The sequence below is a fragment of the Heptranchias perlo genome, chromosome 1 (genome assembly GCF_035084215.1).
Source record: "Heptranchias perlo isolate sHepPer1 chromosome 1, sHepPer1.hap1, whole genome shotgun sequence".
NCBI lineage: Eukaryota > Metazoa > Chordata > Chondrichthyes > Hexanchiformes > Hexanchidae > Heptranchias > Heptranchias perlo.
Genome location: NC_090325.1, coordinates 124,803,830 through 124,826,804, shown reverse-complemented (window position 1 = coordinate 124,826,804; position 22,975 = coordinate 124,803,830). Strand labels below are relative to the sequence as shown.

The following is a 22,975-nucleotide window of genomic DNA, read 5'->3' as shown; positions in this document are numbered from 1 at the left end:
GCCCTTCGAACCTGCTGCACCATTCAATATGATCATGGCTGATCCTCTATCTCAATACCATATTCCTGCGCTCTCCCCATACCCCTTGATATCTTTTGTGTCTAGAAATCTATCTCCTTAAATATATTCAGTGACTTGGCCTCCAGAGCCTTCTGTGGTAGAGAATTCCACAGGTTCACCACCTTCTGAGTGAAGAAATTTCTCCTTATCTCAGTCCTAACTGTCCTACCCCATATCCTGAGACTGTGGCCCCTCATTCTAGACCCCCCAGCCAGGGGAAACAGATCCCTTTGCTCCTCTACCCCATTTAGACTCTTATTTTTCAAGGAATATGTAACCTCTTTATTTTTCCTGCCAAAATGCACCATCTCACACTTATCCATATGAGTGTTTGCCAGACCATGTTAGCAGGGTGCATTGACTTAGGTGAACTTTCCAAAATCTTTCTCATGAGCTGTATAAGGTGAGGTTGCCCTTTAGTCATGAAGGCTTCAAAGAGCTCCAATTGTTGCTGCTGCCAGATCTGCAAACAAGGTCCACAGCTGGTTGGCTCTGAATGCAGCAGAGGAAATAATAATAGCTCTGATCTTTTACGCTGTCGATTCATTCCAGGGAGCCACTGGGGAGTTTTGCCAGATCAGCAAATTCACTGTATATTCACCTATGCCCTCTTTGCCAATGGTTCCAGACAGATAACTGAATGGGCAAGGCTTTTTTTTCCCAGACTCACTGGACTCCCCAGGATTGTGAGGCTATCGATTGCACGCATGTGGCATTGCATGTTCCAAATATAAATCCCCATTTTTACATCTCAACCTCAAAAGCTCACATTCCCTAAATGTGCAGGTCTTTTGTGACTATGGGCACAGCATCCTGCACATGAATTTGTGATAACAGGGAGCTGTCATGATACTTTTAGACTTTGCCAGTCCAGTGTCCCAGATGCATTTCAACAGCAGGGTCAAGGAGCACAGTGGCTGCAGGGCAATGTGGGATACCTGCTATTCCAGTGGTTCATTTTGCCACTTTAACACAGTAAGAGAATCTTATGCTCCCTCCACCAATTCCAGAAAGAGTTTAGATCCAATTATCAGGACCAGAATTTGTATTCTTTTTCAAAACTGACACAAGTGTAACAATTTCAGGGACGCTTGCAGAGGATGAAGGTGATGACCTGCTCCTAAAGTACGTGAATGAATTCTGGTGGTTCCCCCACATGTGGAGTCACATGCAACCGCATCTCTTCCACAATGAGTCGGTGCTGGCTGAGCAAATGATTCTCAACAAGGAGTTTGCATTAGTGAGTATCAATTGGTTTGAGAGTATTATTAGTAAACTGAATTGAAGAGGATTCTAAATGGTGACTAATAATTCTTAAAGATACATTTGATTATGGGTAAGACCAAAGAAAGGTTCTGATTGGATGAGAAGCATTATACACCTTTTTTTTGTATAAATTCATATGTCAGGGTTACAATTCGAGGGAAGCAAACTTTGGATTCTCTGAACCCATAGCTCAAACTACAGATTTCCCAATTTAGATATAAAATACAACTTATCTCCAAGAGACCACTAAGTGACTTCCACTCATTCACCCGCCAACACACATGCACACACACAAGCACACGTAAGCACCCATGCACACATATGACTGTCAAATAAACAAACACCCATTGTAAGACTGACATGAAAGTCAGATGTTGCCTGTTATTCCATTCTGATGGTTAGAGTATGCAGAGTTTTATTATGTTTCTCTCCTCCACTAGGCCACAAGGACCATCAAGGAAAAGTTTTTCATGACACTCAGACCAGAGGTGAATAAAGAGTCCAGGGAGATATTGGGGCAATTCTAAGATTTGGAATCAGAAGGAGGAGGGACATAATCCATACAAAAAAAAATTGAGGCATCACATTTCCCCCCGTGGTTGCACTGATGACACAGACTGCAGGGGAATTACCTCTAGGTCACCACAAAACCAGAAACAAACAATCCCTGGTGATGGTACTATAGATGACCTTAGCATCTTCAGGTTAGGGAGGGCAAAATCTGAGATTCTATCTTTGATCACTAGCTACCAATTCCTGCTAGAAAATGTGTGCAAGCATCAGTGTGAACAGGATCAGGCTTGGTTGTGTTTGCCTTCATGGAAGAATATAAATTAAGAAAAAGAATCACCAATCTTGGCAATCACTCTCAACCACCAAAACTGGCAATAACAAAAATGTGGCCTTTTTCAAAATGCTTCACACAAGCAGAACAGACCAGTTGCAGTTTGAGCTTTTGTTCACCACTTTTATATTCACGGCTAAAGACAATTTTCTTAAGTAGACCAACCTGTCTGATTTTTTATTTCCACTGAAGTAATTTACATTTTCCATTGAGGACTACCGATTCGTCATCTCCCGATTTACACTACGACCCAAGGCCAGCTCCACCTTCTAAATTCTTCCATAAACTGAAATCTGTAGCTCTGTATGTGACATGTATGGGTTATCCTCCCCAGGTTTAAGAATTAATCCCTAATTGCAGTATATATTTTACTGGAGGTCATGTGGGATGCTCACCTCAGTCATCTGTCTCTCCCAAAAGCCAAAAATAATTTGCCGACAGGCCATTGTATGCAAGCGATTACTTATTACAGATCAATTAATACACAGAAGCCAAACGATACAGCAAGATACTGAATCAGTATAATACTTAAAAACGATGGCCCTGAAATTCCAAAGGGGTTCTCCTGATCTCCCGACGTAACTCTAGTGGGAGATCAGGAGAACCCCTTTGGAATTTGGAGGGCCAGGCCTTATTAACATTTGACTGGCAAACTGCAGAAGCTGAACTAGTGGGTGGGTGGGAAATCCGGTGGCTCCTCTGCAGAGGCAAGCCAGAAGTAATGGGTTAACACGGGGTCGAGGGTCATGGGCAGGGCAGCAATCGGCCAGAAGATTTTTACGGGACCAGGAACAGCATTTATGTTTAGGCTGCTCTATGCCTGGTATCAATGGGCAGAGCGTGCATGGTACACGGTTTGCCCATTGGTACCTCAAATTTAAGTCGGGTTGTATGTGGGTCATAGGACCCTGATTAGCATTGGGGATTTTAACTTTCATATAGATTGGGATAAGCAGATGAGCTCATGTCAGAAAGGTAGCAAATTTCTTGAGTGTGTTCAAAACTGCTTTCTGCAACAATATGTCCTAGAACCAACAAGAGGGCAGGCCAGATGAGATTTAATAATGAGTAATGAGCCAAATTTAGTTAACAGCCTAACAGTGCATTTATCTAATAGCGATCATAATATGATCGAGTTCAAAGTTGTGTTTGAAAAGGAGAAACCCATATCAGCTACTAACATTCTAAATTTAGGTAGGGCCGACTTCAATGGGATGAGACAGAGACTGTCCACAGTAAACTGGGCAAATCTTTAAAATGACAGTAGATCAGTGGGAGGTGTTCAAAAAAGAATTTAACATGATACAGAACCAGTTTATACCCCAAAGGGACAAGAGCTCTACTTGCCAAAAAAAAAGCCATGGATGACAAAAGAGGTAAGTGACAACATAAAACTGAAAGAAAAAGCGTACAAAAATGCAAAAAATAGCACAGATCCTGACGACTGGGAGAGATACAAAGAACAGCAAAGGGTGACAAAGCAGATAGTAAGAGCTACAAAAAGGGAGTATGAAAAGAAACTTGCAAGGGATATCAAAATCAATACAAAAAATGTTACAATTACATTAGGAAAAAGGTGGTGGTCGAGAGCAATGTGAGTCCCTTAAAAGCTGATAATGGTGATATTGTAAATGAAAATAAGGAAATGGCGGACATGTTAAATACTTACTTTACATCAGTATTTACAGTAGAGGAAGAGGATGTCAGACAACCCAAGGAAACTAATTTTGAATCAGGGACGGGGACTCACCATAATTAACGAAAGCAAATTAACAATAACGAAGAAACTAATGGCACTAAAAAGTGACAAATCCCTAGGACCAGATGGTTTCCATCCCAGGATTTTAAAGGAAGTAGGTGAGAACATTGCTGAAGCCTTAACTATAATCTTCCAAAGTTCTCTCGATTCAGGAACCATTCCTTTAGATTGGAAAATTGCACATGTCGCTCCGCTATTTAAGAAAGGAGAGAGAGGGGAACCAGGGAATTATAGACCAGTTAGCCTAACATCTGTTGTCGGGAAATTACTAGAGTCTATAATTAAGAATAGAGTGACAGAATATCTTGAAAATTTTCAGCTGATCAGAGAGACCCAGCATGGATTTGTAAAGGGTAGGTCATGCCTGATGAACCTCATTGAATTTTTTGAAGAGGTGACTAAAGTAGAGAACAGGAGAATGTCTATGGATGTAGTTTATATGGACTTCCAGAAGGCATTCGATAAGGTCCCTTATAGGAGACTGTTAAATAAAGTTGAAGCTCATGGAATTGAGGGCAAATTATTGACCTGATTAGGAAAATGGCTGAGCGGCAGGAGACAGAGAGTAAGCATAATGGGCAGGTACTCAAATTGGCAGAATGTGACTATTGGTGTCCCACAGGGATCTGTGTTCAGGCCTCAACTATTCACTGTATTCATTAACGACTTGGATGACGGGATAAAGAGCCACATATCCAAGTTTGCCAACAACACAAAGTTAGGTAGCATTGTAAGCAGTGTAGATGGAAGCATAAAATTGCAGAGTGATATTAAATAGACTAAAAGAATGGGCAAAACTGTGGCAAATGGATTTCAATGTAGGCAAGTGTGAGGTCATCCACTTTGAATCTAAAATGGATAGAATTCTATCCTTTCTAAATGGTGAAAAGCTGGAAACAGTGGGGGTCCAAAGAGACTTAGGGGGTCCATGTACATAGATCATTAAAATGTCACGAACAGGGGAAGAAAATAATCAGAAAGACTAATGGAATGCTGGCCTTTATACCTAGAGGACTAGACTACAAGGGGGTAGAGGTTATACTACAGCTATACAAACCCCTGGTTAGACCACACCTGGGGTACTGTGTTCGGTTCTGGGCACCGCACCTTAGGAAGGATATATTGGCCTTGGACGGAATGCAATGTAGATTTACTAGAATGATACCTGGAGTCCAAGGGTTAAATTACGAGGAGAGATTACACAAACTAGGGTTGTATTCCCTGGAATTTAGAAGATTAAGGGGTGATTTGATCGAAGTTTTCAAGATATTAAGGGGAACTGATAGGGTAGATAGATAGAAACTATTTCCACTGGTTGGGGAGTCTAGGACTAGGGGACATAGCCTAAAAATTAGAGCCAGCACTTTCAGGAATGAAGTTAGGAAACACTTCTACATGCAAAGGGTGGTAGAGGTTTGGAACTCTCTTCCGCAAATGGCAGTTGATGCTAACTCAATTGCTAATTTTAAATCTGAGATTGATAGATTTTTGTTAACCAAAGGTATTAAGGGATATGGGGTTGAGGCAGGTATATGGAGTTAGGTCACAGATCAGCCATGATCTCACTGAGTGGCAGAACAGACTCGAGAGGTTAAATGGCCTACTTCTGTTCCTATGTGTCATTATCTTTGCAATATGTCTCATTTGTGGTACCTTATTGAATGCTTTATGAAAATCCATAGAAACCCATCAGAGACTGAAAAGATTTCTGATGGAGATTAACTATACCCTAAGGCTTTTTTACAGAAGCAAATCTTACACAATGATGGTGAGTGCCATCAGCTATCTAGGATGGTAGGCACTGGCTTACAAATGCAATCAGACAATTAACAATACAGCCTATTCTCAGCTGCATTAGTGGCAGCACATGAGGCTTGTGTCAAGCCTGGAAGGAGATGGCAATAGAACCATATTGTTATTCCAGTCACTGAGGTAGTGCCACCATTATTTCATTGTAAATTTGTGGCTGCCACACCCTCCACCCCCAACCAATCAGTTGGAGCGCAGTCACAGTTGCTGCTTTTCTAAAATAGGGAGTCATTTTACTCACATTCTTAATGGTCATAATGCCAGTTATTTTTTTTATTAATAAAGTTTTTCAAATCTGAGGAGGAAATAACCTTACAATTCTTATTACACGATTTTCACGCTCAGATAATTCCACTGGTAATGTGAAGACAAGTTAGAAAATCATTACATTTATTGAATTGATATTTACTTGGCAGCCCACAATGATGCTTTCTGGTCACCAGCAAGGATACCCCATTTTCTGAAATTCCATGGGGGTTCTGCTTATCTCCTGCCGCAACTTCCGTTAACAGTTTCTCTGGGGGGTACTCCAGCTGAAGTTACAGTGGGAAACCGGGTTAAACCTTCTGAAATTTTCAGGCCTTTCTGTTTAACAGTAGGGAATATAACATAGGAACGTAGGAATATAGGAAAATAGGAACAGGAGTAAGCCATTTAGCCCCTCGAGCCTGTTCCGCCATTCAATTCGATCATGGCTGGTCTGTGACCTAACTCCATATACCCGCCTTAGCCCCATATCCCTTAATACCTTTGGTTAATAAAAATCTATCAATCTCAGATTTAAAATTAACAATTGAGTTAACATCAACTGCCATATGTGGAAGAGAGTTCCAAGCCTCTACCACCCTTTGCGTGTAGAAGTGTTTCCTAACTTCACTCCTGGAAGTCCTGGCTCTAATTTTTAGGCTATGTCCCCTAGTCCTAAACTCCCCAGCCAGCAGAAATAATTTCACTCTATCTACCCTATCAATTCCCCTTAGTATCTTGAAAACTTCGATCAAATCACCCCTTAATCTTCTAAATTCCAGGGAATACAACCTCAGTTTGTGTAATCTCTCCTCATAATTTAACCCTTGGAGTCCAGGTATCATTCTAATAAATCTACGCTGCACTCCATCCAAGGCCAATATATCGTTCCTAAGGTGCGGTGCCCAGAACTGAGCACAGTACTCCAGGTGTGGTCTAATCAGGGCTTTGTATAGTTGTAGCATAACTTGCCAAAGGCAGGTATATGGAGTTAGATCACAGATCAGCCATGATCTTATCAAATGGCGGAGCAGGCACGAGGGGCTGAATGGCCTACTCCTGTTCCTATATTCCTATGTTCCTATGTATTCTAGTCCTTTAGATATAAAGGCGAGCATTCAATTAGCCTTTTGATTATTTTCTGTACCTGTCCATGACATTTTAATGATCAATGTACATGGACTCCTAAGTCTCTTTGGATCTCCACTGCTTCCAGCTTTTCACCGTTTAGAAAGTACTCTGGTCTATCCTTTTTATGGCCAAAGTGGATGACCTCACACTTGCCTGAGAAATCCATTTGCCACAGTTTAGCCCATTCACTTAATCTATTAACATCTCTCTGCAATTTTATGCTTGGACTAGAAAGAAGTGGTGAGTGATGTTCCACAGGAGTCTGGTTTGGGGCTGCCCTTATTTACTACATACACAAATTATCTGGATTGGAACAATATTGAAACATATTAATGACACCAAATTGAAGGGGACGGGGGTAAAGCAAAATGTGATGAAAATTGTGAAAGACTGCAGGAGGACTTAGTTAGGCTAAAAGGGTGGACAGGTAGCTGGCAAATGCAGTTCAATTTTGAAAAAGGGTGAAGCAATACCTTTTGGAATAGGGAAACACACTTAGAATCATAGTATCATAGAATGATACAGCACAGAAGGAGGCCATTCATCCCATCATGCCTGTGCCAGCTCTTTGATAGCCCTGCAAATTTTTCCACTTAAAGTATTTATCCAATTCCCTTTTGAAAGTTATTATTGAATCTACTTCCACCACTCTTTCAGGCAATGTATTCCAGTTCATAACAACAAGCTACGTAAAATTTTCTTTCCTCACGTCGCCTCTGGTTCTTTTGCCAATCACTTTAAATCTGTGTCCTCTGGTTACTGACTCTTCTGCCACTGAAAACAGTTTCTCCTTATTTACTCTATCAACACCCTTTATGATTTTGAACACCTCTATCAAATTTCCCCTTAACCGTCTCTGCTCTAAGGAGAACAATCCCAGTTTCTTTAGTCTCTCCACATAACTGAAACCTTCCATCCCTGGTACCATTCTAGTAAGTCTCCTCTGCACCCTCTCTAAGGCCATGACATCCTTCCAAAAGTGTGGTGCCCAGAATTGGACACAATATTCCAGCTGGGGCATAACCAGTGTTTTCTAGAGGTTTTGCATAACTTCTTTGCTTTTGTACTGTATGCCTCTATTTATAAAGCCAAGGATTCTGCATGCTTTTTTAACAGCTTTCTCAAATTGTCCTGCCACCTTCAAATACTTGTGTACGTACACCTCCAGGACTCTCTGTTCCTGCACCCCCTTTAAAATTGTACCATTTAATTTGTATTACCTCTCCTCAATCTTACTACCAAAATGAATTACTTCACACTTCTCTGTGTTAAATTTCATCTGCCATGTGTCTGCTCATTTCACCAGTCTGTCTATGTCCTCCTGAAGTTTGTTAATATCTTCCTCACTGTTTACTACATTTCTGAGTTTTGTGTCATCTGCAAACTTTGAAATTACACCCTGCATACCCAAGTTCAGGTCATTAATATATATCAAAAAGAGCAGTGGTCCCAACAATGACCCTTTGGGGGACACCATGCACACTTCCCTCTAGTCTGAAAAACAACCGTTCACCACTGCTCTCTTCTTTCAATTCCTTAGCCAATTTTGTATCCACACAGCCACTGTCCCTTTAATCCCATGAGCTTCAATTTTGCTAACAAATCTATTATGTGGTACTTTATAAAATGCTTTTTCAAGCCCCATATACACAACACCAACCTCACTACCCTCATCAATCCTCTCCGTTATTTCATCAAAGAACTCAATCAAGTTAGTCGAACACGATTTGCCTTTAACCAATCCATGCTAGCTTTCATTTATCAATCCACATTTTTCCAAGTGCCAATTAATTTTGTCCCAGATTAATGTCTCTAATATCGGTGGTGGGGAAACTTTTAGAGTGATTGGCCTGTAGTTGCTGGGTTTATCCCTCTCTCCTTTTTTGAATAGCAATGTAACATTTGCAATCTTCCAGTCCTCTGGCACCACTCCCATATCTAAGGAGGATTGGAAGATTGTGGCCAGAGTATCCACAATTTCCACCCTTACTTCCCTTAGCTACCTAGGATGCATCCCATCCGAACTGGATGACTTTTCCACTTTGAGCTCTGACAACTTTTTAAGTACCTCCTCTTTATCTATTTTTATCTTATCCAATTTCTCTACTACCTCCTCCTTTATTGTGACATAGGCAGCTTCCTCTTCTTTAGTGAAGGCAGATGCAAAGTACTCATTTAATACCTCAGCCATCCCCTCTGCCGCCACAAGAAGATCTCCTTTTTGGTCCCGAATCAGCCCCACCCTTCCTTTGACTACCCTTTTCCTATTTAAATGTTTCTAAAAGACTTTTGGGTTCCCTTTTATGTTACCCACTAATCTATTCTCATACACTCTCTTTGCCCCTTTTATTTCCTTTTTCAGTTCTCCCCTGTACTTTCTGTATTCAGCTTGGTTCTTGACTGAAGTATGCACCCGACATTTATCATAAGCCTCCTTTTTCTGTTTAATTTTTATCTCTATGTCTTTAGTTATCCGGGGAGCTCTAGCTTTGGATACCTTTCCTGTCCCCCTCATGGGAATGTGTCTAGTCTGTAACTGAACTATCTCCTCTTTGAAGGCCCCCCATTTCTCATTTACTGTTTTACCTGCCCATCTTTGATTCCAATCCACCTGGGCCAGATCCCTTTTCAACTGACTTAAAATAGCCCTCCTCCAGTTGAGTATTGTCATATTTGATTTTTCATTGTCCTTTATCATTTTCAATAGAGTAGAGGAGCAGAGATGCCCTAGGGTACAGATATATTTGATTTTGTAGCCAGAAGCATAGAATACATAAGCAAGGAGATACTGTACTAGTCCTTCATTAAGCTGAGTTGGGACTATTGTGTACAATTTTGTATACTTCCTTATAGGAAAACATGCACACTGTACATTCACTAACATGTTACCAGGGATGAGCCCGATGTTACCAGTTATAGAGAGAGACTTGAGAAGTTAAGGTTTTTTCCACAAGCGTTGAGAAGGTCAAGACATCCTGGTAGAGGTCTTGAAGATTCTGAAGCGTTATGATAAGGTAAATAGTGACAGACTACTTCCATTGTTCGATGAAATAGTAACAAGTAAGCACAATTTTAAGATAATTACAAAAAAGATTAAAGGGGATATTAGAAAAAAATTCTTTGCACACAGGCTGGTTACAATTTGGAACTCTCTGCCACAAACTGTTGTTGAAGCAGAGTCCATAAATTCTTTTTAAAGGGAATTAGCGGCTTGAAAAAGAATTTTAAGGATATGGCAAGCGAGCAGGATAGTGGGCTTGCACTAGGTAGCTCGTGGTAGAGAGGCACTGTGGTGCAGGCTTGAAAAGCCGAATGGCCTGTTTCTGTGTTGTTACAATCTATAGTTCCATGCTTATGATGAATTTTGCAAAAGACAGACAGACTTGAAAACTTTGGTCTCTTTTTACTAGAGCTGAGAAGCTTAAGGCTTACCTAATATCTGATTATGAAGGGCGATGACAAGTTAAATAGTGATTGATAGTTACCACTGGTTAGTGAGATGGTGTTGAGAACCCCAATTTTAACCCTGCCCGCCAGACGGGAACGGGGCTGACGGTTGGTTAAAATAGCAGTAGGTCACTGACTGGTGCGATCCCAAAGCACTCCCACATGCCACCATTTTAACCACCCACGTAGTGGAAGTTGCCGAGACGGCAGCTGCAGGCAGGCAGGAACCTCATGAATATGTTAAAATCAGGGTCCTACCAATTAGGACCCCAATGCATTTTAACTAAAAATTGCAACAGTTTCACCCACTGATGCACCCGCCAGTACAATTTGGTGGTAAGCAGATCTGGGGCCAGAAGAGGGCCAGAAAATTAAGTCATTTTTAATTTCCTTTGTTTCCTTTTTGGTTAGGAGTACTTATCAAGGAAACCTTGGGCCTCCCTCTTCCTACCTCGTCTCTGATGTCCTCCCGACCCCCTCCAAACCAATCACTTACCTGACTGCCGGTAGCCCCCTGCTGCCCGAATTCCCACTCCCACCCACTGGCCAGCTAGCACTCCCAACAGATTCGATCAGGAGACTGACAGGACCTATGCCGATGAGACCCTGGAGTTAAAATCGGGCATCGCGTTGCGGAGGGATGGATGGTTTGCTGTCTGCCGTGGCCCCCGCCCGCACGACTCCCACCAGGAGTTAAAATCCGGGCTGAGAGTACACAGATTTTAAATAATCACAAAAATAATTAAAAGGGAGGTTCGAAAAAAATTCTTTATACAGGTCGTTAGAAAGAGAACGTCTCAGCCACGAACCATTGCTCAAGCAGAGCCGATGAATTCTAAACAGGGAATTAGACAAGTGAAAAATAGGAATTTTGAAGGGTATGGGGAATGACCAGGAACTTAGGATTATGCCAAGTGGCTCACGTGGAGAAAAACACCAGTGCAGACTTGACTAGCCAAATGACCTGTTTCTGTGTTGTGACATTCTGTGAACTATGAATATTACATTGCCTTCAAGAAGCTTATTGGCCAAAGACTAAAAATCTGTCACATGGAAGCGTCCTCAACTGAGTCTGAAGCACCTGCAAGGGGCAGAGGCCTAAAGTTTCTGTGTTAATGAAAAACAAATGGAACGGCTGTTTTACTCCGTAATTAATAATCTACCAATAAAACTTCATGAACGTAAATCGTTATGTTTCAAAGCCACGTTTGTAGAACTTTGTTAATGGGTTATTAGTTATGGAAAAAGACAAGCATTCTTCTAATTTTTGTTAAAAGAGGAATTTTAGCCCCAGTATCATTAAAACAGAAGTATTCATTTTAGATCTAGATTCCAAACCCAGATTAAGTGAGTGGGCAAAAATTTGGCAGATGGAATATAATGTGGGAAAATGTGAACTTGTCCACTTTGGCAGGAGGAATAGAAAAGCAGTATATTTAAATGGAGAGAGATTGCAGAACTCTGAGGTACAGAGAGATCTGAGTGTCCTAGTTCATGAATCACAAAAAGTTAGTGTGCAGGTACAGCAAGTGATTAGGAAGGCAAATGGAATGTTGTCATTTATTGCAAGGGGAATGGAATATAAAAGTAGAGATGCTACAATTGCTACAATTGTACAGGGCATTGGTGAGACCACATCTAGAATACTGTGTGCAGTTTTGGTCTCTTTATTTAAGAAAGGACATAATTGCTTTAGAGGCAGTTCAGAGAAGGTTCACTCGACTCATTCCTGGGATGAGGGGATTATCTTATGAGGAAAGGTTGGACAAGTTGGGCCTGTATACACTGGAGTTTAGAAGATTGGGAGGTGATCTTATTGAAGCATATAAGATCCTGAGGGGACTAGAAGGGGTAGATGCTGAGAGGATATTTCCCCGTGTGGTAGAGACAAGAACTAGGGGCCACAGTTTAAAAATAAGAGGAGATGACGGAGATGAGGAGAAATTTTTTCTCTGAGGGTCGTGAGTCTGTGGAACTCCCTTCCCCAGAGAGCAGTGGAGGTAGGGTCATTGCAGATTTTTAAGGCTGAGTTAGATAGATTCCTGATTAACAAGGAAGTCAAAAGTTATAGTAGGTAGACAGGAAAGTAGGATTCAGGGCACAATCAGATCAGCCATGATCTTATCAAATGGCACAGCAGGCTCAAGGGGCCGAATGGCCTCCTCCTGTTCTTAATTTGAATGTTCGTATGTTCGTTTGTAGATTCCTGGGTACCTACCATCCACTTACTTGATTTTTCTATTTTGCATTCCATTTTAATTTAATATCATTTTCCTACATAGATTATCTCACCAATACCTTCTGCAGTGTTTCTTTACACCAAAGGCCTCTAATGAATACACTGAGTTATACCCTAACATTGATGAAACCAGGAGGAAACGATCATCGCTGAGGCATAGCTGCAGTATTTTAAATGTTATATGTCCCTAAGAAATTTAAGTTCAAATTCAATTTACATCTGAATGATCCAGCATTTGTTTTAATTAAATTTTGAAACGTTATTGTTTTTTGTTCAAGTTCAATTTACATCTGAACAATCTAACATTTGTGTTAATTAAATTTTGAAACTTTGTTGTTTTTTGACCGTTGATTTTTTTTATTTTCAGCTATTATTTTTGGTTCCATTTTTTTTGTCCAGTCCTTAAATCGACACTTTTCTTTCTCCGCTTCTCTGTTTTGTTTCACACTTTTGATTTCCCATCCCTCTGCTGCTTTTCATGCTGCTTTATCCCACTTTATTTTCACTGTTTCTTCTTTTTAATTTGTTCTCGAGATTTGGGCAACACTGGCAAAGCCGCATTTATTGCCCATCTCCAGTTGCCCTCAGAGGCAATCCTGTGGTGATGGTACTGCCACGATAGTGTTAGGTTGGGAATTCCAGGATTCTGGCCCAGTGATGATGAAGTAATGGCGCTATATGTCTAAGTCAGGATGGTGTGTGACTTGGAGGAAAACTTGGAGGTGTTGGTGTTCTCATGATATTGCTGCTCTTGTCCTTCTTGGTGGTAGAACTCATGGGGCTCCAGGTTGCTGTTGAAGCAAGCTTGGTGAGTTGCTGCAATGCATCCTGTAGATAATACATTCTGAAGCCGCAATAAGTTGGTCGTGAAGGGAGTGAATATTGAGTCCAGTGTTAGAATCATAGAACCATAGAAAGGTTATGGCATGGAAGGAGGCCATTCAACCCATCGAATCCGTGCCGGTTCTTACAAGAGCAATCTAGCTAGTCCCACTCCCCTGCCCTATCCCCGTAGCCCTGCAATTCTTTTCCTTTCAAGTACTTATCCAATTCCCTTTTGAAAGCCATGATTGAATCTGCCTCCACCCCCCCTCGGGCAGTGCATTCCAGATCCCAACCACTCACTGTGTAAAAAGGTTTTTCCTCATGTCACCTTTGGTTCTTTTGCCAATCACCCATAATCTTTTTCCTCTGGTTCTTGACCCTTCCACCAATGGGAACAATTTATCTCTATCCATTCTGCCTGGACCCTTCATGATTTTAAATGCCTCTATCAAATCTCCTCTCAACCTTCTCTGTTCCAAGGAGAATAACCCCAGCTTCTCCAGTCTATCCACATAACTAAAGTCCGTCATCCCTGGAATCATTATAGGAAATCTTTTCTGCACCTTCTCTAAGACCTTCACATCTTTCCTAAAGTGCGGTGCCCAGAACTGGACACAATACTCCAGTTGTGGCCGAACCAGTGTTTTATAAAGATTCATCATGACTTCCATACTTTTGTACTCTATGCCTCTATTTATAACCACTTTCTCAACCTGCCCTGCCACTTTCAATGATTTATGCACATATATCCCCAGATCTCTCTGTTCCTGTACCCCTTTTAGAATTGTGCCCTCTAGTTTATATTGCCTCTCCTCATTCTTCCTACCGAAATGTATCACTTCACAATTTTATGCTTTAAATTTCATCTGCCATGTGTCTGCCCATTTCACCATCCTGTCTATATCCTCTTGAAGTCTATCACTATCCTCAACACTGTTCACTACACTTCCAAGTTTTGTATCATCTACAAATTTAGAAATTGTGCCCTGTACACCCAAGTCCAAGTCATTAATATATATCAAGAAAAGCAGTGGTCCTAGTTCCGACCCCTGGGAAACACCACTGTACACCTCCCTCCAGTCTGAAAAACAACCGTTTACCACTACTTTCTGTTTCCTGTTACTTAGCCAATTTTGTAGCCATGCTGCTACTGCCCCCTTTATTCCATGGGCTTCAATCTTGATGACAAGCCCATTATGCGGCACTTTATCAAACACCTTTTGAAAGTCTGTATACGCCACATCAACCGTATTGCCCTCATCTACCCCCTCTGTTACTTCATCAAAAAACTATCAAGTTAGTTAAACACAATTTGCCTTTAACAAATCCGTGCTGGCTTTCCTAATCAATCCACACTTGTCCAAGTGACCGCTAATTCTGTCCTGGATTATCGTTTCTAAAAGTTTCCCCACCATTGAGGTTAAACTGACTGGCCTGTAGTTGCTGGGTTTATCCTTACACCCTTTTTTGAGTAAGGGTGTAGTATTTGCAATTCTCCAGTCCTCTGGCACCACCCCCGTATCTAAGGATGTTTGGAAGAATATAGCCTATACCACCGTAATTTCCACCCTTACTTCCCTCAGCAACCTAGGATGCATCCCATCCGGACCGAGTGACTTATCTACTTTAAGTACAGCTAGCCTTTCTAGTACCTCCTCTTTATCAATTTTTAGCCCATCCAGTATCTCAACTACATCTTCCATTACTGAGACTCTGGCAGCATGTTCTTCCTTGTTAAAGACAGATGCAAAGTACTCATTTAGTACTTCGGCCATGCCCTCTGCCTCCATGATTAGATCTCCTTTTTGGTCCCAGATTGGCCCCACCCCTCCTCTTACTACCCGTTTACAGTTTACATGCCCATAGAAGAATTTTGGATTCCTTTTTATGTTTGCCGCTAGTCTATTCTCATACTCTCTCTTTGCCCCTTTTATTTCCTTTTTCACTTCCCCTCTGAACTTTCTATATTCAGCCTGGTTCTCACTTGTGTTACCAACCTGATATCTGTCATACGCCCCTTTTTCCTGCTTCATCTTACTCTCTATCTCTTTTGTCATCCAGGGAGCTCTGGCTTTCGTTGCCCTATCTTTCTCCCTCATGGGAATGTACCTAGACTGTACCTAAACCATCTCCTCCTTAAAGGCCACCTATTGTTTAATTACAGTTTTCCTTGCCAATCTACAATTCCAATTTACCCGGGCCAGATCAGTTCTCAACCCACTGAAATTGACCCTCCTCCAATTGAATATTTTTATTTTAGAGTGGTCCGTGTCCTTTTCTATAGCTATTCTAAACCTTATGACACTGAAGCACTGATCAAGCAAACTGCTCTGTCCTGGATGGTGTTGAGCTTCTTGAGTATTGTTGCAACCATACCCATCCAGGTGAATGGTAAGTATTCCACAACATTCCTAACTTGAGCCTTGTAGAAGATGGTGAGGTTTTGAGGGGTTAGGAGGTGACCACTCATCGCAAAGTACCCAGACTCTGCTCCGTTCTTGTAGCAACAGTGTTGATATGGCTGTGCCAGTTCAGCATCTGGGTCAGTGGTGACACCCAGGATGTTGATGGTGGGAGACCAGCAATGGTGATGCCATTGAAGATGTCAGGAAGATGGCTGGGCCTTCTCTTGTTGGAGCTGTTCATTACCTGGCACTTATGCAGCGTGAATTTTACCTGTCACTTGCCAGCCAAAGCCTGGGTGTTGTCCAGATCCTGCTGAGGGCTGGCATGCGCTGTTTCATTATCGGAGAATTTGTAAATTTAGGTAATCATTGCAGAATCTTCAGCAAACAGCCCCAGACCTGACTTTATGACTTTCATTTCAGATTCTTTCTTATTCCAGTCTGTTCCCCTTTCTTTTTTGCACCAGTTAGGCCTGAAAGTATTGGGACCAGAGAGGGTGGAGTGTGAGCAATAAGGTTTCTTCTTATTTACTTCCACTCTAAACTTTCAGTGGGGAGAAGTGGGTGAGTCTTCCACTCACATCACCCCCATGTCAAAGGGGCACATCTGGGGGAGTTTGTGCACTATGTCCTTGTAAGGCTTCAAGGGAATTCTCACTATCTGAGAGCCAGTGTGAGTTCCATTGAGGCCCTTGAAAAGCGTCAGAAGTTTCCAAGACAAAAGTAATTGGTCCTGAAGGGGCCTGTTTACCTTTATTAAAGTATGTTATGGCTCCCAAAGCGTCGCAGCAGCCATCAGGTAAGTGGGTCTGGGATCGGGTCGGGACAGGGGATCGAGAATCTTGCCAAGGATTGGGCCGGGGGTCGGGATCAGCAGAGGAGGCCGGGAGGCCAATCGGGGATCAGGAGAGGATGCCGGGAGGGGGGTGGGGGGTGGGGATCTGCTTCAGGCATAGGCAAAGGATGCCTCTTGTTTGTCTTTACCCAATATGGTGGGTGCCACACTTCCAACTGGAAATGTGTGAGTGCTTCCTGTCTGCCATATTGGGGCCCTCGTAGTTCAAGTGCTGTACGGACCAATATCTAGGCCGACATGTCCAATAGAGCTATCTACAGAGTGGAAATCAGCATCCTTGTAGCTCCTAGATGCAAAGCCCAGGTGGAATGCAATTCCATAGCTTAGAACTATTCAGGATTACCTCCCTTCTTCCTCCCAACTGACATCCCCTTTTAATATATCTCAAGAATGAAAAGAAAATGATAAGTCAAAATTGTAAACTGGCATTTTAAATCCAATTATAATTACATTGTAACTAAATCATTGTTTACCATAAGATAGGTTCAATCAGAAATACTTAATCAAGATTGAATGAATATGTGAATGATAAAAAGAGGGGAGATTGTTAATTAAAATCCCAGAGGGAATAAATCAAATTAAAATATCACGAAGAGCATTTCTTTTAGTTGGAAGCCTGTAAGTCTCTATCACCGTCTTTGTGATGTATGACCTCAGTGCCTCTTGCTTTAATACTACATTTAATCAGTGTTAGGTTTCTTTTCGGGGAATCAAGTTCGAACAGATCTGCTTCACACTTTAGCTGGTGACCGACATTCACTAATCATGTCTTAATGTGCAATTATTGCTGTTTGTTACTTCCAGCAGAAGGAATAATTAAAATTTAAACAGTTTGCCACTTCAGTGCTTTTTCCAAATGCATTCCTCCACAAGCCAGTTCTCTTTCATCCCTGATCACACCGTAATCATCATTTTAATGGGGTCTCAACTATTAACCTTTCAAAATGACCTGAAGATATGGCCTATCCTGATGGAGATAGGAAGAGAAGAACACATTCAGTTCCAAAAGCAAGATGTGAGGTCTGGAGGCATTTTTTCCCCCCGTCTTTAGTAAAATCATTGCTGGCTTTGCATCGTTTAATGTCCAGCTGTTAGTTTTCTGGTGAAATTAGATTTTTAATCATTCTATGCCCTCGAGAGTATTTCTAGAGGAGCTGACAGATGCTGTTCTATTTACAGGAACATGGCATTCCCATTGACATGGGCTATGCCGTGGCACCACATCATTCTGGCGTCTATCCGGTCCATGTGCAGCTCTATGAGGCTTGGAAGAAGGTCTGGGGCATCAAAGTGACCAGTACTGAGGAGTATCCACATTTGAAGCCTGCACGATACAGACACGGCTTCATCCACAGTGGCATTATGGTAAGGCCCCTTTTGATTCCCTTTACCGAAATCTTGGAATAGTGATCCTTAAAATACTTTATCTAACTGACGTACCATTTCCATTAGTGCAGATGTCCCTCTTCCAGTCGGTAGATGTAGTGTGACCATGCATTCACCTGAAGAAATTTAAGACAATTTCTACAGTCACATACATTTTATTCTTTAATTGTACAAGTATGATAACTAGGACTTCGGATTTTAGGATTTTTTTTCTGAATTTGGGTCAAGAAGTGTGAAATCAGCTGTGTGCAAATATGTGCTTTTTTGGATAAAATTGAAAGAAAATGTAATTGGAACACTAGGTTTCATTGGGTTTAATCATCAAATCAATTTTGGAAAGAATAAATAAACTGTACTTTACAGTAAAATAGTTTTAGAAGGAACAAATGAACTACTTCAAATAAATAATGAACACTTGGAGCTGTATTCACGAAACATAATGCTAATAGGAAATGACATGAATCATCAGCCGCATCCTCAGGGTCTCCTCCCCCATGGAACCTCATTCAGCCGTTGGTACGTGACACAGATGGCTGAAGGCATGTTCCACATTAGTGCTGTCGATCAGCACAAAGAGAAGAGAAATTGGGAAATTGGCTCCATGTGTCACACCAGAACTACAACAGAACTGCGACCTCCACCACCTAGAAGGACAAGGGCAGCAGGTGCATGGGAACACCATCACCTCCAAGTTCCCCTCCAAGTCACAAACCATCCTGACTAGGGCGTATATCGCCATTCCTTCATGGTCACTGGGTCAAAATCCTGGTACTCCCACCTAACAGCACTGTGGGAGCACCTGCCCCACATAGACTGCAGCAGTTCAAGAAGAAGGCTCACCATCACCTTGTCAAGGGCAATTAGGGATGGGCAATAAATGCTGGCCTTGCCAAAGGCACCCACATCCCCAGAATGAATTAAAAACAAAATATGCTGGTTGTGACAAAAAATGGGGTGGGGGAGTGGGGAGGTAAAAATTTGTTATGGCCCGTTTTCAGGCACATATAAGACAACACTTTTCCAGCACACCGCTGAACCGGGAGGCCAATGGCTCACCAGAAATTGGGCCTCGGGCCTCATTGTAATAGTAATGCCTCCAGAGGCAGCTCGCCCATGCGGTTGGCTCGAATTTGGACCACCTACCTAGCCAGTGGTGGCCCTCAGGTAAATCCCGGGTTGTGGGGGGGGACTGGAAATCACGAGGGGATGATGACGGCTGGCAGCGGCCCTCAGGGGGGCTGTGGCGCACTCCTGCTCCTCATGCTCTACAGGAAGCTTTAAAAAAAAATTCACCTCATTGGTGGCGGCTGCTGCTTAGGCCGCAGCAATCGCTGGGGAAATCTGAGCTGAGCTTTGGTTTGGTAGCTGTTCCTTTAAATCCAGTCACAGTACATGAGCAGATTAGAAAAATAAATTGATTCCAGATCAGATTCTTGTACCAAGTGTATTGTGATACAAGGTGCAAATCTCACCAGTTACAGACTTGAGCGAGAGATAATTCAAACTTAAATAATGTTCTGTGATTGGTTCAGTTCGCATTTCACTGACAATTGCTTTTTGAATTTGAGAGGTCAGAGATTCAAAATCCTATCCGGAGTTCCAGCAAATCTTTTTTCTGGGATATATAAAAAAATACCTCGGCTTAAATCGGGAGCAGCTGGAAATTCCCATGAGAGGAGATGGTTTGAAATCTCAAAGAAATAACTAGGTCAGTTGATATTCCTTTAACAAACAAGGAACACTAGCCCCTAGATTTCCTGTGGTCCCATTCTGCTGCCAGGATTGTGGTAGGGCAGGACTTCTGACTGCTCATCAATTGCAACCCTAACCCCAGCCCATTTCTTGCAGTCAAAATCATTCCCATAATTAGGGGTGGGCACCGGTGTCTGTGGGAAGCCCACCTCAGATGGAGCAAGGAACATTATTGCTGCACCTTTCCTCAGTATAAGTTGGCCTGTGGTCCTGGACAAACATTTCCAAAAAAAAATAAAGAGCTCCATTTTCAGATATGCCAGTTTCCCTAATGCAGTCGATCGCTCTATAATTGATTAAGAGCAAACCACCGCATTAGGGAAGCAGGCATATTTAAAAATGGGGCTATTTAAAATTTAACCCCTCGCCCCTTAGTAATGCTGGACAACAGGGTTGCACAGGTGTCCCTTCTGCCCAGTGTTGCCAGGGTGTGAATGATGGGAAACGTGTCATGTGACGTATTCCTGTCATTTACCTCTCATTATATTATATACCCAACTTCACTTCTGGCAAAAAAGGTGCTATCGGTGGTGGGGAGACAGCAGAATGGCTCCCCACCTGATTTTCTTTCCTCACCCGCCCAGGTTATGCCGGTTTACCGCATAACAAGTGAGGATATTCGGGGCCGCTGCGTGTATTTAAAAGCTATTGTTTACAAAGGATTAGCTTAGCTCTTAGAGCTGCAATATTTTTATTATTTTGCCCATTTGATTAGTTAAATGAAATCTTGCCTACTCCATATAACAATATTATATGATTGCTTCTTATGTGCTTTTTCATCTTTTGTAAAATAAACTTCCTTAATATTTTAAACATAAAATGAGATCTGAGATGATCTTCTATTACTTTTGAAGATTGGAGTGAGATCTTATGAAGGCCTAAGATAAATTCTGTAGATAAAAGCAATTACCCAGACAAGATTTGCTATTCATTTCGCTGGGGCAATAACAGTGACCTGGCTCAAACAAGGGGAGGAATGGGAACTTAATATTCCTGGCTACAATGTATTCAGGCAAAAGAGGGAAGCAAAAAAAGGAGGAGGGGTGGCAGTATTGAGCAAAGATATTGTAACAGCCCTGAAACGGTATGATGTGCTTGAGGGTTCAAAGACAAAATCTATTTGGGTAGAACTAAGGAACAATAGAGGAGCTGCTGGGTGTATAATATAGGCCACCAAATAGTGGGATGGAGATAGAACAGCAAATTTGCAGGCAAATTGCAGAAAGATGCAAGAACTTTACAGTAGTGATAATGGGGGACTTCAATTATCCTAATGTAGACTGGGAAAATAACAGTGTAAAGGACAAAGAGGGGGAGGAATTTCTGAAATGTGTACAAGAGAACTATCTTAATCAGTATGTATCCAGCCAATAAGGAAGGAAGCAGTGGTGGTTCTAGGGAATGAAATGGGGCAAGAGGAGCATGTTTCAGTGGGAGAGCATTTGGGAAACAGTGATCACAATAAAGTAGTTATGGAAAAGGAAAGAAACAATCAAACCTAAAAGTATTAAACTGGAGGAGGGCTAATTTCAGAAAAGGTGGATTCGAATCAAAGATGGCAGGTAAAACAATAAATGAACAATGGGAGGCCTTCAAAGAGGACATAGTTCGGGTACAGACTAGACACATTCCCATGGGGTGGGGAAAGGAAGGCCAGCCAAAGCTAGTGCTCCCTGGATGACTAAAGATATAGACATTAAAATGAAACAGAAAAAGGAGGCTTGTGGTAAATGTCAGGTTCATAATGCAGTAGAGAACCAAGCTGAATACAGAAAGTGCAGAGGAGAACTGAAAAAGGAAATTAGAGGGGCAAAGGGAGTGTATGAGAATAGATTAGCGGGTAACATGAAAGGGAACACTAAGGTCTTATATTAGCATATAAATAGTAAGAGGATAGTCAAAGGAAAGGTGGGGCCGATTAGGGACCAAAAAGGAGATGTTCTTGTGGAGGCAGAGGCCATAGCTGATGTAATGAATGAGTATTTTGCATCTGTCTTCACAAAAGAAGAAGATGCTGCCAATGTCACAGTAAAGGAGGAGGTGGTAGAGAATTTGGACAGGATAAAAATAGATAAAGAGGAGGTACTTAAAAGGTTGGCAACGCTCAAAGTAGAAATGGCATGCGGTCCAGATGTGGTGCACCCTAGGTTGCTGAGGGAAGTAAAGGTGGAATAGCGGAGGCTCTGGCCACAATCTTCCAATCTCCTTAGATATAGAATCATAGAATCATAGAAAGTTATGGCACAGAAGGAGGCCATTCAGCCCACTGTGTCCATGCCAGCCAGAAAAGAGCTATCCAGCTTAATCCCACTTTCCAGCATTTTGTCTGTAGCCCTGTAGGTTACATCACTTCAAGTGCACATCCAAGTACTTTTTAAATGAGTTGAGGGTTTCTGCCTCCATCACCATTTCAGGCAGTGAGTTCCAGACCCCCACCACCCTCTGGGTGAAAAAAATTCTCCTCAGCTCCTGTCTAATCCTTCTACCAATTACTTTAAATCTATACCCCTGGTCACTGACCCCTCTGCTAAGGAAAATAAGTCCTCCCTATCCACTCTATCTAGTCCCATCGTAATTTTATATACCTCAATTAAATCTCCCCTCAGCCTCCTTTGTTCCAAAGAAAACAACCCAGCCTATCCAATCTTTTCTCATAGCTAAAATTCTCCAGCCCTGGCAACATCCTCGTAAATCTCCTCTGAACCCTCTCTGGTGCAATCACATCTTTCCTGCAATATGGTGACTAGAACTGTACGTAGTACTCAAGTTGTGGCCTAACCAATGTTTTATACAGTTCTAGCATAACCTCCCTGCTCTTATATTCTATGCCTCAGCTAATAAAGGAAAGTATTCCGTATGCCTTTTTAACCACTTTACCTACCTGTCCTGCTACCTTCAGAGATCTATGAACATGCACTCCAAGATCCCTATGTTCCTCTACATATCTCAG

The 22,975-nt window shown here is 41.9% G+C and overlaps 1 protein-coding gene across 3 annotated transcripts in view; it reads left to right on the top strand.

Annotated features, from left to right (window-relative positions):
* LOC137325736 (bifunctional heparan sulfate N-deacetylase/N-sulfotransferase 4-like) overlaps positions 1-22,975 on the top strand; it is a 505,664-nt gene that overhangs the window by 396,593 nt on the left and 86,096 nt on the right. For all 3 annotated transcript variants that reach the window (XM_067990926.1, XM_067990927.1, XM_067990928.1), the window contains 2 exons: positions 1,146-1,300; positions 18,067-18,252. In XM_067990926.1, the coding sequence (XP_067847027.1) occupies positions 1,146-1,300; positions 18,067-18,252 (341 nt within the window). The remainder of the gene's footprint in view (positions 1-1,145; positions 1,301-18,066; positions 18,253-22,975) is intronic.